The 16,750-nt window shown below is 45.3% G+C and overlaps 1 protein-coding gene across 1 annotated transcript in view; it reads right to left on the bottom strand.

Moving 5' to 3' along the window:
• LOC140117395 (cyclic nucleotide-binding domain-containing protein 2-like) overlaps window positions 1–16,750 on the bottom strand; it is a 230,367-nt gene that overhangs the window by 50,880 nt on the left and 162,737 nt on the right. Inside the window, exon 13 of the mRNA XM_072134100.1 lies at window positions 368–571. Within this exon, the coding sequence (XP_071990201.1) occupies window positions 368–571 (204 nt within the window). The remainder of the gene's footprint in view (window positions 1–367; window positions 572–16,750) is intronic.

The raw sequence follows: 16,750 nt of genomic DNA, 5'->3' as shown, positions 1-16,750 counted from the left end.
TTCATAAGAGAACATAAAGCATCATGGGAAGTGAGGTCAACTGCCCTAAAGCTCAAACTCTGCCAACTGCTGCTGTGGAGGACAAGAGTGAGGAAAATAGGAAGCAGCACACAATATGGGCATTGTTCTGTAAGTTTTGAAAGGGGGAATCACTTATGGCAATGTGGTAAAAATTATTATTAGCATAATTTTAAAAGTTGCTTTTAGACTGGAGGAGGCCATGAATAACGAATCTAAGGAGCCGAATCTCCTTGAACACAGAATTCCCTTATTTCTACATTTTCTCCTCTTTCGGCAGTAAATTGTACACACGGCAGATGATTTATATTACGACACGTACATTTCAAAACTTCAAACTAATACTCACAAAAACTTCCCCCGCTCGCAGGGTTTGGATGTGAATAAATATTTGGGAGACATTTCCATCTTCCGGTGTTACGGCAGCGGTGGGCTGCCGGGTGGCGGCTGCGCTTGATCTTTCTGTCTCCTTCAATTTTCGTTCTCTCTGTAACAGCGGCAGTAGATGCTCCTCTTCAATGAAATTACATGACGGATCTTCATAGTCTTGATCCTTGCAAAATAAAGATACCGGAGATGGAAGGTGTTTATTCAGCTCTACCGCAAAATCACATCCAACAACAACATCTTATATTTATATTCCTTGGGTTTAACTCCTTATATCGAATGTATCAGCAGTGTTCACCATGCAGACTGCAGCCGGTGTTGTAATGTCCCTGGAGAGATGTGTAATTATACCTGTGTATGTTGTTAGTAGCAGCAGGACTGTGATATATGGATTTATAGCATCTTCAGCTTCACTAGAGGCATGCCCTCACACTGCTGTGCTCTGTGCTGTCGGCAGTCAGCATCAATATCTTTGGGTCTGTAGAAGCAGAACTGTCAAATATGGATTTATATTGCAGGGTTGTAGCTTATTCAAGTACTCTAGGGGTGTGTACTCACACTGTTGTGCTCTGTGCTTTCTGCAGCCATTATTAGCCCCTGTTGATCAGTGTAATCATACCTATATGTGTATTGTTAGTGGCAGCTATATATATTACTAGATCTGCTCTGCTTTCTTGATATGTAAAGTGAAGCCTCCTGTCTTTTACCTCATCAGTCAGAGATTCCTGACCATAAAATGGCCGCTGATGGAGGGTCATGTGATCTCTATCTGTCCATCAACAATCAAGGTCCCGGCAGGGCGATTGTTAATGGTCAGATAGAGATCACATGACCCTCCATCGGCAGCCATGTTATGGTCAGGAATGTCTGGCTGATGAGGTAAGAGACAGGAGGCTTCACTTTACATATCAGGAAAGTGGAGCAGAACTATTAATGGATGTATATTGGTAACTTACATAATATCCCACCCCCCACCCCACACTTACACCCACATTACTAAAAACATGAGGTAAATTGGCCAGCCCCATTAGGCCCTGCACAAGGTATAATTCAATAAATCAGCTGTGACTGGAGTGTCCCTTTAAGTGCCCATGTAATACCGTAGTCTTGTTCTGCATATTTATAGCGGCTCTTAGCAGATGTAACCCACAGGTCGGGTAGTGTTAGCGCACGTAGCATTTTAGACAAGCAAGACACAGATTATGGGCCTTAAGGGGATGTGTTTATTAAAATTCTCTGCTGTTTCATATCTTGAAAAAGTAAATAATCTGCAAAAAGTGGGAGAAAAAAAGTGTCCACTTTGATCACTAAGTAAAACTGGGTCAGCAGGGGATAAATTAAAGAAAACAATTAATTTATTTTAACCTAATGCATAAAGCTCCTCATTTCCCTTTTTTTATTAAAAGACTTTTCAAGCTGAGCCGGGGCTATTAGCATAAATAGTGTTCTCAGCGGCATGTATAATCAGGGGAGAAGAGGAGCGCGATGTGATGGGAGCACAGAGATACACCATGGGGAGGATCAAATAATACCCTCGTATAGTAAAGCCATGGAAATGTAGACTAGACGGTAAAAGGGAACCACGTACAAAATACAATGATACCTTGTGTGCTCGCTGCTATGCCCCAATCAGTCTGGCATTTGTTTTTTCAAAATCCATCCACGCGTTCTAAAGATACGGGGCACATTTACTTACCTGTCCCGTTCCGGAATGTCCGACGAGGATTCGAATCTGCCGCCATTCACTAAGATCGTGCGTCCAATTTCCTGCATGTGTCGCTTCACCCCCTGAGGTCCGCCAGGTTCACCATCTTCTTCCCGGTGTATGTGATTGCTGATCTTGCGACAATTTGGTTTTTAAATTCTGTGGCTTGTCGGAATCAGACGGGTTGTCCGACGTCCACGCCCTCCGATTTGTGCCGCATGCAAGCCGGTGCTGATGCGGCACAATTCGATCGCGTGCGACAAAAAACGGGGGGCAATTCAAGGCAAATCGGAAAAAATCACGAAACCAGACGGAAATGCATCTGACGGACCCTTTGTAAATGTGCCCCATTGTCTCCGTAAGGGAATTATCTCATACTAGCCAATGGGGTGGTAACCTAACAGAAACACTCCCCTGAGGAACACAAAAGGTTACCACCCGCATGTATAGTATGAGACAATTCACATATCAGCTTCCGGTAGCCATATCATTTGAATGGATGGATGAATTCTTTGGGGAAGAAACACCAAATTAATCAGGGGCACAGCGGCTATCAAATAACTACCTGTATGTCAGGCATGTCTTAATGGTAGATTTTCCACCAAGGGCAATTTTGATGCTGGATGCTTACATTAATGAGACCAAAGAACCTAGAAGCGAATTTTACATTTCCCTGCAGTGCCCCCTCAGGAGAAATAAAGTATTACACAATCAGCATTCACATGAATAGACTGTGAAATACAGGACAGGACTGAAAAATTAGGATCTTATACAAAGAAACCATCCCCACACACGTCCTATAAAAAGGTTACGAATATTTGTGTTTCACTTAGCACCTTTATAAAGACAGACATTATAATAAATCAAATGGACTGCAAGCCATCCAACATTATTAGATCCCAAATGCCCCCCCCCCCCCACCATTACCAATGATTATTACACAAGTTTTATAGCATCTCAACTTTATTAGACCCAACAAACACACACATTATTAGATCTTAGACATCCAACCCCATGCCATCCGTTTTGGGATCCCACAGGATCCTTCAGTCTCAATCTATTAAATCCCACAGGTTCCTTCGCATCCCAACATTAGTAGATTGCACAAGACCCCCTTTAACCTCTACCCGCCGCGGCCCTTTTTCGATTTTGCGTTTTCATTTTTCCCTCCCCACATTCAAAAATCTGTAACTTTTTTAATTTTCCATGTACAGAGCTGTGTGATTACTTATTTTCTGTGTAACAAATTACACTTCAAAATGGTGGTATTTAATATTCCATGCCGTGTACTGGGAAGCGGGAAAAAAATTCCAAATGCAGTGAAATTGGTAAAAAAACGCATTTGTGCCGTATTCTTGTGGGCTTGGATTTTACGGATTTCACTGTGCGCCCCAAATGACATGTCTACTTTATTCTTTGGGTTGGTACGATTACGGGGATACCAAATTTTTATAGGTTTGATAATGTTTTCATACATTTAAAAAAATTAAAACCTCCTGTACAAAATTTTTTGGGGGGATTTTGCCATCTTCTGGCACTAATAACTTTTTCATACTTTGGTGTACGGAGCTGTGGGTGGTGTCATTTTTTGCGGATTTTGATTACGTTTACAATGTTATCATTTTTAGGACTGTGCGACCTTTTGATCACTTTTTATAGAATTTTTTTTTTTAAATGGCAAAAAAGTGCCATTTTCGACTTTGGGCGCGATTTTCCGTTACGGGGTTAAACGCAGTGAAAAACCGTTATCATATTTTGATAGATCGGGCATTTTCGGACGCGGCGATACCTGATGTGTTTATGATTTTTACTGTTTATTTATATTTATATCAATTCTAGGGAAAGGGGGGTGATTTGAATTTTTAGGTTTTTTTATTATAATTTTTTTATTTTAACTTTTTTTTATTTTTATTTTTACTATTTTTCAGACTCCCTACGGTACTTTAACCCTAGGGTGTCTGTACGATCCTATCATATACTGCCATACTACAGTATGGCAGTATATGGGGATTTTACTACTCATACATTACAATGTGCTGACAGCAGCGGAAGCTACCATGGCGATGGATCGCCGCTCCCCGATGACGTCAGGGGGAGCGACGATCCACGGAAGGATGGCGGCATCCGGGTGTTACCAGTAAGCCTTTGCTGCAATATGCAGCAAAGACTTACCGGCTATGGAGAGGGCTCAGCCCGCAAGCCCTCTCCATGTACCGGGACCCGACATGTGACGTACTATTATGTCACATGTCGGGAAGGGGTTAATGGAAGGATCCTACACAAATCCCAAGTAGTGGATTATAATATAGGAAGTTTGGGTGGTAGCCAAAGTCTTCTAGGGGGCCTATGGCCACCCAAATGTTATACTGAGAAGGACCTTCACCTATGAAATCCTTGTATATGTGTTCCTTTTCAAGAGCCATTTCAGGACCACTGAAGGTTCTCCAAAGGCTCTGAAACTTCAGAATGAAAGCATAGGGGAGGTAGAATGGACACATCCTCCTTTCTCCAAGAAGCTGATTCTACTACCATGTGTAGGAAGTGATTCCAGACTTGTAGGGGCCATAATATTCATACAGCCCAGAGCCCATGGCAGCCTTAATCCACCCTTGGACCTCTCAGCCACCAAATATTATTAGTTTCCACAGGTTCTTTAGTATTAATATTATAAGATCTCACAAGCCACCAACTTTAATAGATCCCACAGGACTCCCCTAGGCCACACAACGTTAATGTTATTAGACCTTAGAAGAACTACCCAGAGCTATCCAATTAGTAGATCCCATATGATCACCTTTGTGGTTAGTGGTGCTCAATGTAGGATTCTCCACCACACCATAGACCTCACCACACCATCGCAGCCGAGAGTGAAAGCCAGATCTAACTTGACAAAGGTCTCCATGACTGAAATGTCGTAAAAATTTGATCTGTAATACTTACCTCTTTATACTTATATATTATGGTGAAGGCTATTGTAAAGATAAATTGCACTAAATAAAAGAAGAAAAAAGATTATTCTACATGTGTGTCATGTTCTTCTATATGGAAGTATTTATGGATCAGTTGCTGGATTATTTAATGTTACCTTGTAGTTTTGGTTAGTCAGTGGAAGAGGTCTATAATACCGCTATACGTGGTGCAGTATAATCCCTTTCCTCTTCAAAGACTTTCAGACATTACAAACTTTTCCTATTTTCTTTTCCCCATATCCTGCCCCCCAGTCAGCTGTTATCTGCCGTTACCTTCCAGTGCGATACGAGGGACAAATGATTTTTTTTAATTAGCTGTCATTACATTTAATTGCCTGAAGACTGTTCCCAGCTAGAAATAATGTCAAAACACTCTGAAAAAAAATCAATCAAGTATTTTTAACTTGAAGATGACTTTTCTCAACTTCTTTCCCTTTCATCCATGTGTCGTTCATAAAGGTGATTTCTAGATTCTGCCTCTTCTGAAAGAGGTTCTGCAGCAGCTGGGGAGAAGTAACCTTATAATATACTTTCAAACATCCCACCTGTGGTAGAAGTCCTCTTTCATAGAGATACGATGACAAGAACAGGGGTTTCTTTCTGTGTGGAACTTTCCATCAGGGATGAATGGGCCATTGACTCCATAGAGCAATGGTGGCGAACTCAGAGCCCTTTCTGTAGGCACCCAAGCCTTCCCACGAACAGAGAGTTTGCCAAACAGGACTCAAAGCTTTCTCCTGTGGTCCAAGACCATGTTCAGCGCCGGGACGACAGGAGGATCGAGAAGGTGTGGTTAGAGATGGATTAACGTTGGAGCTCCTGCTCTGGGTCCCCTGATTCTTCCTCTTCAGGGGACCCAGGAAGGAAGCTACAATCCAAATTTCCCCATCATCTTACTATTGTATTGGTGAACTCAGGACGCCAATACGATTGAAACCTGTGATACAGCAGGGATCAATAAGTTACTACTTAAATTGTCATGTTGGCACTTTGCAACATATAGATGGGTATTGGTTGTAGTTTGGGCACTCTGTCTCCAAAAGGTTCGCCATCACTGCCATAGAGATTAATCCCAGTGAGCCAATCCGTCATATCACCAGGGCAGTGGGGGGGGGGGGGTCTTTAGTTTTACACTGGTGACTTAATGTTTAACTTATTCCACAACCAGAGAGTTACAGCTCTAAATCATTGTGCCTTCCCTTTCCCCTGCTTCAGTGGAAACTGATGGATTTCATAACTCTTTCGGTAGACCAGGTCTCCTTTGGTTGGCTTCATTCTACATATTTTTGCATTAACTACATATTACGTGGTCGCCCTTTCATCCATTATTGATGGGGTTGGAGAATCCAAACCTAAAAGGGACAGGGATCCTCACCCGGTCTTCTGTTTTATTTTCCTACTCATCGCTTCTCACAACCATCTCCAGGACTTCTCCTGTGCATCTCCCATACTGGAACTTTCTATCATAACGTGTCTGACTGCTTCCCACCTTCAAACGTAACCTGAAAACCAACCAATTTAGGATTGTCTTCAACCGGCAATAACCCCACAGCTCTGCCACGTAGTGTCTCCACAAACCCTTCCAATATAGATCATGAGTAGTGCTAAGTTGACCCGTTCAGGTGCGAGTTCGCCGAGTTTGGCCAAACGAAAGTTTGCTTAGGCTACCCAAACCCATTTGGTTCAGGTACCCAAACCCAAATGAACAAAAACATCTAGCTCTCTTGCTTCAAAACTTATTGATCTTTATTCAGTTACAACTATTATTGAATTACAACTGAGCGACGCGTTTCTGACGATGTCTTTCATTATGGCTCAACCGGAACTGGAATTATGGCTCCACTCATCACTATTGAACACTTACGTGTGTTAGCCACTTAAATTCAAGGAAACATTATTCCTAGGATTGTCACTCCCCAATAACTGCATGACTTTCTAGCCTTAATTGGCAGTCTCCGTAAGGAGAACTCTTACTTTCCGACCCTAGTCACAAGCCTCTCACTCAGCCAAACCAGTTCCCTACACTGTACTGAAGAGAACCAACCAGGTCGAAACAGTCCTGTCTACAATTGGGAGTCTGTTTCTTCTGGAATAGATATACTGGGTTGGTTTTAATACCGCATCATGCCATAAGGCTTCCTGAAGGTCATGCTTGATATCAAGGAAGCTGAGTTTCAAGGTGGCTAAAAGAGGCATGGTTTTCCTTATCCCATTATTCCATAAAAATTTGCTGGTGGCATTAAAGGGTTAGCACCATTACACCTGGGTTTTACCAGTGGGGGTGAGGCCAAATGCCAAACCTGAACTTCTAATATTGTGGTTTGGGTCATTTCATCCTTAATTATGAGTCTTCAAGGTCATGGTCCCCATTTCACTTTTTTTCAGTTCAGTCTAGTTTTTTGTACTTATTTATGCTTCTTTGTATGTTTTTATGTATGAGAACCCCATTTTGAATATACAGCACTAAGAAACCATTCAGTCCATTATAAACGGATCGGATCTGCACTGCATTGGGTAGCTAGAAATAGAGTGATTTACAGATGTCGTAATATCCTCCACACATATATAAATGTTTTCAATGGCTCTGGTTTCATAGTGGAACATTACTTGCCGCGTTCTCTCCATGCCCATCTCTGTAGACCATATATCATCTACAAGCCAAGCCAAAGTCTTGTTACAGACAATGCCAAAACCATAAGCATCAACCTCAGCTTCTCGCTGACATAACATTGAGAATACCCAGTCAACCCAGTTCAGTTCTATATGTTTGATGTCTTCTTTTAGCTATAAATCCATAGTAACACGTAGTCCCGTACTCATAGCATATATGCCAGCCCAACATTACTGACGCCCGTCTTGGCTTACATTAACAGATCATGCATTCAGAGCGAGGATCATTATATCTCCATAAACCGGGAATGTCCTATCATTACCACGTATAAACTTTATGGAGCTCGTGCACAAAATTTTATGTCAATTTATCATTCAAAGGCTTTTATGAATATTTTATAGATGGAGTTGGTTATATAAAACAGGTATGAGCTTTATAGGAATACAGAAGGATGGTTTATAGGGGAAAAAGAGGAAGGGGGCGAGCAGGAGGAACTAGGGACAACACAGGAGAACATTGCCCTTGTTAACTTATCTGCTTACTTTTAGCTATATTTGAACCATGAGAATAAGGTTAAGTGGAGTAAAAAAAGGCAAACAAAGTACATGCTCCCCCTTGAGGAACCCTGAGGAAATAGGCAAATCTAATCTCTGGGGCTAAGGCTACAAGCTCCAAGTAGCCCCATGTGCATCCATGCCGTCTGTGAACGTGGTTGCATGACCCATGCAGGCAGTGTGGCTTCTGGTGCGCCGCCCATAAGAGGGCAGCTCTGCACATGCGCAGAAGCTCCAGGTCCTTTACCGGCTTCACTGAACACTGGGAGGCACTGCGTCTGTACAGAGGCTACTCCACGCCCCAAATAACCTCTGAAGGTAATTAGAAATTAAAATTTAATAAAGTTTTAAAAAACAATGGTGGTCCAAAGCCACTTTAATTAATCTGATGGACAGTGGAGCTCCAAAAATAAACATAGAACTGTCCCAAGGTCCAATCTAATGATAAATTACGCCCCGTAGAGTACATTTTAGAAAATAATAAAAACTGTATGGGGATGAAGAATATTTGGGGAATCTACCATCAGGATCTACTGGGAATGCTGCACCCCCTGGATTGGTGGTCATTTCATGTGGACAGCTACCCACAGTTTATTATAATCCTATAGAAAAGTCATCAATATATTTAACTCCACCAATAATTCATTTAAATGGTACATTAATTTGAAAATTAGACCATTCAGAAACTGATATATTGACAATAAATGCTATTTTAATCAACTTTTATCTGATCTTGTTAATGGATAACTTAAAGGGTTATTTTTCATTTAAAGGACATCTACCACCAGGATGAAGGATTGTAAACCAAGCACACTGACATACTGATGGGTGCCCCCTCTGGCAGGATCTTCACTTTTAGCTTCTTTAAGAAAAAAAGGCTTTTAAAAGGATGAAAATGAGCCTGAGGGGCTCCAGGCTCCATTACGACCTTTGGAGCCTTTTTTCTAAAAGAAGGGGGCGCACACCAGTATGTCAGTGTACTTTTTGTACAATCCTTCATCCTAGTGGTAGATGTCCTTTAAGTAAAATTCTGCTGAAAAGCATAATCTTTTTGGCAGCGTTACATGATCTTATGTAACATTAGTAGAGATGAGTGAACATACTCGTCCGAGCTTGATGCTCGTTCGAGCATTAGCGTACTCGAAACTGCTCGTTGCTCGGACGAATACTTCGCCCGCTCGAGAAAATGGCAGCTCCCGCCGTTTTGCTTTTTGGCGGCCAGAAACAGAGCCAATCACAAGCCAGGAGACTCTGCACTCCACCCAGCATGACGTGGTACCCTTACACGTCGATAGCAGTGGTTGGCTGGCCAGATCAGGTGACCCTGGGATAGACTAGCCGCTGCCCGCGCTGCTCGGATCATTCTGTGTCTGGATGCCGCTAGGGAGAGAGCTGCTGCTGGTCAGGGAAAGCGTTAGTGTGCAGGTAGATTACTGTTAGGCAGGAGTGATTCTCCAAGAACCCAACAGCCCTTCTTAGGGCTACAATAACGTTATACTTTTTTTTTTTTGTTTGCTTGTGGCTGGGCTTGCTGACACTAGTAGTGCAGCTAGTACCATACTGTGAGGAATTTGCAGGGGGACTTGCTACCGTTGTGTTTAGCTCTTAGTGACACACATATCCACCTCAAACACCAAATTGGGAAAATTTATTAGGGGTTGGATTTCAATTAGGCACAGTCTGCCATTTGTCCTTTTTTATTTTACGTTTATTTTTTCATAACTCAGCGTCATCTCATCAGTGTGCTTTCATACTTGGCTAGAAAATAGCCAAAGGAGAATCCAAACGGCTTACTTACGCCTACAATAGCGTTATATATATTTTATTTCTGGTTGATCTGCTGGTGGCTTTCCTTGCTGCAGTGCATATACTAGCCAATTGTGAGGAATTTGGAGTGAGACTTGCGACCGCTGTGTTTAGCGCTTAGTGACGCACATATCCATCGCAAAGACCGAAGTGGGATAATTTATTAGGGGTTGGATTTCAATTAGGCACAGTCTGCCATTTCCTTTTTATTTTACGTTTATTTTTTCATAACTCAGCGTCATCTCATCTGGCATAGCAGTGTGCTTTCATAGTTGGCTAGAAAATAGCCATAGCAATAGGATAGCATCGTTTGGTTTTAAAAACTAAAAAACACAAAAAAAAAAAAAAAACACAAAAAAAAGTAAAAAAAAAATTAAAGTTATAACTTTCATTTTCAAAATGTTTAACCCGAGGGCTAGGGGGAGAGGACGAGGGCGGGGACGTGGGCGTCCAACTACTGCAGGGGTCAGAGTCCGTGGTCCTGGCCGGGGTGAGACACCACCTGCTTATGAGGGAGCAGGGGAACGCCGCAGAGCTACACTCCCTAGGTTCATGTCTGAAGTTACTGGGAGGCCAGAACAGTGCGAACAGGTGATGTCGTGGATTGCCGACAATGCTTCGAGCAATTTGTCCACCAGTCAGTCTTCCACGCAGTCCACCCATGTCACCGAAATCGGCACTCCTCCAGCTCCTGCACCTCAGCCTCCTCCCCCCCAGTCTGCCCCCTCCCAGGAAAATTTGGCATTTGAACCGGCATACTCTGAGGAACTGTTTTCTGGACCCTTCCCACAGTCACAAACCACTTGTCCGGTTGCTGCTGAGCAATTTTCCGATGCCCAGGTTTTCCACCAGTCACAGTCTGTGGGTGATGATGACCTTCTTGACGTAGTAGCAGAAGTGTGTAAAGAGGTGTCCAACGATGAGGAGACACGGTTGTCAGACAGTGGTGAAGTTGTTGTCAGGGCAGGAAGTCCGAGGGGGGAGCAGACTGAGGGATCGGAGGATGATGAGGTGACAGACCCAAGCTGGGTTGAGAGGCCGGGTGAACACAGTGCTTCTGAGACGGAGGAGAGTCCTATAGCAGAACAGGTTGGAAGAGGCAGTGGTGGGGCCAGATGGAGAGGCAGGGCCAGAGCAGGTGCATCAGCGCCAAATGTGTCACGTAGTGAAGCTCCCGTGGCGAGGGCTCCCGCGGCGAGGGCTAGATTTTCAGAAGTCTGGAGGTTCTTTAAGGAAACACCGGATGACCGACGGACTGTGGTGTGCAACCTTTGCCAAACCAGGATCAGCAGGGGTTCCACCACTACTAGCTTAACTACCACCAGTATGCGCAGGCATATGAATGCTAAACACCCGAATCAGTGGCACCAAGCCCGTTCTCCTCCGGCCGTGCACACCACTGCTCCTTCCCCTGTGTCAGCTGATAGTCAGCCCCCTGCCCAGGACCCTGGCACAAAAACCCCATCGTTGCCTCCACGATCCTCCACAGCATCCACCAGCGTTGAGCTCTCCATACCCCAGACGCTGGAGCGGAAAAGAAAATATAGTGCAACCCACCCGCACGCCCAAGCCCTTAAAGGAAACCTACCACTTGAAGTGGCAGGTTTCCGATGGAAATACCGGGCACCAGCTCAGGGTGAGCTGGTGCCGGAGCTTATTTTAGTTAGTGTTTTAAACCGCGGTATCGCGGTTTAAAACACTTTTTAAATGTTATAGCCGGCGCAGGTAGGTACGCGCTCGGCGCTTACCGTGCGCGCGGCTACATAGGAAGTGAATGAGAGCCGCGTGCACGGTAAGCGCCGAGCGCGTACCTCCCTGCGCCGGCTATAACATTTAAAACACTAACTAAAATAAGCTCCGGCACCAGCTCACCCTGAGCTGGTGCCCGGTATTTCCATCGGAAACCTGCCACTACAAGTGGTAGGTTTCCTTTAATGTCCACATCTCCAGATTGCTTAGCCTGGAGATGCTGCCCTATAGGCTAGTAGAGACCGAGGCCTTTCGCAACCTCATGGCGGCGGCCGCCCCTCGGTATTCAGTCCCCAGCCGCCACTACTTTTCCCGATGTGCCATCCCAGCCCTGCACAAGCACGTGTCAGACAACATCATCCGTGCCCTGACCAACGCCGTTTCTGACAAGGTCCACCTGACCACGGACACGTGGACGAGTGCTGCCGGGCAGGGCCACTATATATCGCTGACGGCACATTGGGTTAACTTGGTGGAGGCTGGGACCGAGTCTGACCCTGGGGCTGGTCATATACTGCCGACGCCGAGGATTGCGGGGCCTACCTCGGTCCAGGTCTCAAAGGCCTACTATGCCTCCTCCTCCTCCCACCCCTCCTCCACCTCCTCCTCCGAACTACCATCCGTGGGCATGGCGCCATCAGTCGCTAGCTCTAGGCACAGCAGCAGTGCCGTCGCTAAGCGACAGCAGGCGGTGCTCAAACTGCTGAGCCTAGGCGATAAAAGGCACACCGCCCAAGAACTATTACAGGGCATCACGGCGCAGACTGATCTGTGGCTGGCACCGCTGAACCTGAAGCCAGGCATGGTTGTGTGTGACAACGGCCGTAACCTGGTGGCGGCTCTGCAACTCGGCAGACTGACACATGTGCCATGCCTGGCCCATGTGTTAAATCTGATAGTTCAGCGTTTCCTCAAGACATACCCCAATCTGTCAGATTTGCTCACGAAGGTGCGCCGCATCTGTGCGCATTTCAGGAAGTCCAGCACAGATGCTGCCACTCTCAGGGCAGCGCAGCGCCGCCTCCAACTGCCCGCTCACCGACTGCTGTGCGACGTGCCCACGAGGTGGAATTCAACATTAACCATGTTATCCAGAGTTTACCAGCAGCGCAGAGCGATTGTAGACTGCCAGATGTCAACTTCCACCAGAACTGGTAGTCAGGTCAGTCAGCTTCCTCAAGTCTACAATGAGGAGTGGACGTGGATGTCTGATATCTGTCAGGTGCTGAGTAACTTTGAGGAGTCAACACAGATGGTCAGTGGCGATGCCGCCATCATCAGCCTCACCATCCCGCTGCTTGGCCTGTTGAAAAACTCTCTGGTCAGCATGAAGTCGGAAGCTTTGTGCTCGTCACAAGAGACGGGGGAAGAAGATTCCCTTGTTGATAGCCAAAGCACCCTTAGGTCTGTTTCTCAGCACATATCGGAGGAGGTGGAGGAGGATGAGGAGGAAGAGGAGGAGAATGTTGGCGAGACAGAAGAGGGGACCATTGTTCAGTCCTTCACTGTTCAGCGTGTATGGGCAGAAGAAGAGGAGTTGGAGGAGTTGGAGGAGGAGGAAATGGACAGTCAGGCCAGTGAGGGGAGTGAATTCTTGCGCGTTGGGACTCTGGCGCATATGGCAGATTTCATGCTAGGCTGCCTATCCCGTGACCCTCGCGTTCAAAGAATTTATTCCAGCTCCGATTACTGGGTATTCACTCTCCTGGACCCACGGTACAAGCAAAATCTTTCCACTCTCATCCCTGGAGAGGAAAGGAGTGTGAGAATGCATGAATACCAGCAGGCCCTGGTGCACAAGCTGAAACAGTATTTCCCTTCTGACAGCGCTAGCGGCAGAGTGCGTAGTTCTGCGGGACAAGTAGCGAGGGAGAGTAGGCGAGCAGGCAGCTTGTCCAGCACTGGCAAGGGTACGCTTTACAAGGCTTTTGCCAGCTTTATGTCACCCCAGCAAGACACTGTCACCTGTCCCCAGTCTCGGCAGAGTAGGGCTGATCTTTACAGAAAGATGGTGAGGGAGTACGTAGCTGACCATACCATCGTCTTAAATGATCACACAGCTCCCTACAACTACTGGGTTTCAAAGCTGGACATGTGGCACGAACTGGCGCTGTACGCCTTGGAGGTTCTTGCCTGCCCTGCCGCTAGCGTCTTGTCCGAGCGGGTTTTCAGTGCAGCTGGTGGCATCATCACCGATAAGCGTACACGCCTGTCGACTGACAGCGCTGACAGGCTGACGCTTATTAAGATGAATAAAGCCTGGATTTCTCATAATTTCCAATCTCCACCAGGTGAAGGAAGCTCAACCTGAATAATTTATGCACTCCTCCTTCTCCTCATTTTCCTCCTTCTCATCCTCTTTGTACAGTAAAGCAGAGGAAACTGGCTATTTTTTGACAGGGCCCACTGGCTCTAGCTATAGTACTTCATGCATTTAATTTTTCTGGAGGGCCACCTACCCGGTCCTCTGTTTTAAACAATTTTTGGGAGTGCCACATACAGGCACTCAATCTATTCAATTTTTCTGGAGGGCCACCTACCTGCTCCTCTGGTTTGAAAACTTTTTTGGACTGCCACATACAGGCACTCAATCTATTCCATTTTTCTGGAGGGCCACCTACCTGCTCCTCTGGTTTGAAAACTTTTTTGGACTGCCACATACAGGCACTCAATCTATTCCATTTTTCTGGAGGGCCACCTACCTGCTCCTCTGGTTTGAAAACTTTTTTGGACTGCCACATACAGGCACTCAATCTATTTCATTTTTCTGGAGGGCCACCTACCTGCTCCTCTGGTTTGAAAACTTTTTTGGACTGCCACATACAGGCACTATCCAAATTAAATTGTCTCCATAGCAGCCTCCACACGTTGTCTCCATTGCTACCTCCAAAAGTCGTCCATATAGCTGCCTCCATACATCGTCCCCTTATCAAACGAGCTGTGTCAGGCACAAATTTGGGTTGTTTTCATGGCTTCCACATCAAACTTGTTAACTTTGTCGCCACCCTGCTGTGTAATCCACAAAATATACTGGCAAACTTTTATCATGTACCGATATTATTTGAGCGCTTCTTGCTCACCTCCTTTGGTTCCTCTCTGCCACCCATTGGTTTGAAGCCTGAGTCCATTTAGGGTATGTCGCCATGACACTCTCTAGCCTGCTGCCGCTGCCTCTGCATGCCGTCCCCTATAGTGTCAGGGTCAATTATTGGATGTTTTAGATGCTATCTAGCTTCATTCTGTCACTCTGTCATGGCCATGCTGTTGCCCATAATTTTGGCATAATGGTACGTTTAAGCAGCCTCAGAGGCATCCATGCATGCTGCCCCTGCTGTTTCCTGTCCATTTCCGTGGTGTTTCCATCCTTTTCTGAGGTTCCCAGGTGTTTGGCCAAGCTTCCCTGTGCAGAGCCTTGGTCCCCTTGAAAAATGCTCGAGTCTCCCATTGACTTCAATGGGGCTCGTTATTCGAGATGAGCACTCGAGCATCGGGAAAAGTTCGTCTCGAATAACGAGTACCCGAGCATTTTAGTGCTTGCTCATCTCTAAACATTAGCAACTAGTATTAAAAGGGGTGTTACACCATTGTCACCCATCCTTCCCATGCACATGTGTGCGCTTGTGCACAGATTCTCCATTCACAGATGGCCTTCTGGTCCCTTTTCTCCCGATTGCCGGGGGCCTGACCACTGTGAATCCCCAGCAATCAGAAGGAAGAGGAACTGTAAGGACCCAGTGAATGGAGTGCAGGTGCGCATGCGCACATAGATGTATAGGGGATAGGTGATCTGTTTGCTGGTGGGACATTAATAAGACATGCTATGGTGCTGAAAGATGCAGAGAAGCCACAACTGGTAGATGGGAGGAGAGGTTGCACAGGGGCCCAAAGGTAAAAGGTTTGCCCCAGGCCCATTAACTCTAGGGATCTGTATTCATATCCACAATAAGGAGTCTTCATTGCCTTTGTACACTGATGCCTATGGCCCCATAGAAACCTCTCTAGTAGGAGTACAAAGACCCTGGAATGATGTCCCTTTAAATGTCCACAGTCTGTTATCAGTAAAGTGAATATGATGGTGTTAGCTTTTCACTATCTATTACCATTAGATATCCACTAACTCAAACAATACGCCCCAGACAAATTACTTTTTTGCTCAATGGCCCGGCTTTTGTTTGCTCTTGATAGAACTTCTCATTTCAACAGCTTCAATTTTTCTTCATCCCTAAATATTTTATGATTGCCACAGTTTCTTCTGCCGCCTGGTGTTTAAACCTTATTGGATATTTTGAGCAAATCTATTTCTTTTGTCTAATTCGTAAATGCCAGGATATGTCTACAGCTTCTCACAGAGGATTTATAGAGTACTCATCCCTGTAGAAAAGGAACGAAGAGGTGTATGGAGGTCCGCTAAGCCATAATAGGGGTTACGTCTTTGGGGAAACTGGCGGAGCAGGGATATTCCTTCTGCCTTTGGAAATGACCAATTGCAGAGGCCATGGACAAGGAGATAGCCTGGCTTGGTCACCTACCAGTGCATATTGTAGCTTCTATGGGATCTTTAGAGATAGTGCAAGGTCCTGTGAAGGCCACCCCTCTCTTAAGAGGAACTGTACTAATAGCCAACAAAGTTGTATGGATTTGAGACCAAGGGTAGTACAAATGGACATGGGAAGAAAGTCTTAGCACATAGTGAGCTCAGCCCAAAAATAAGATACATTTTTAAAGTAAGTTTTCTCTGTATTGGGGGTGTCATCTGATGCTTCTGGCAATAGGACTATAATGGTTAGTGGCCAGGTTTGGAAAGGTAAAGGAGGAGATGGAGGACAGTGAAGACTACAAGGTTTCTCTGAGTGGTAAGTATCAATGGCACATGAATTACATTATGTATGATGGGTGGAAGGATTCCTGAGAAGGTGAAGGACTATTGAAAGTAAAAGAGATCTTGAAGAAA

Source organism: Engystomops pustulosus, chromosome 2 (assembly GCF_040894005.1).
Source record: "Engystomops pustulosus chromosome 2, aEngPut4.maternal, whole genome shotgun sequence".
Classification (NCBI taxonomy): domain Eukaryota; kingdom Metazoa; phylum Chordata; class Amphibia; order Anura; family Leptodactylidae; genus Engystomops; species Engystomops pustulosus.
The sequence above is the reverse complement of the archived record's forward strand: the minus strand, read 5'-3'. Positions and strand labels throughout refer to the sequence as shown.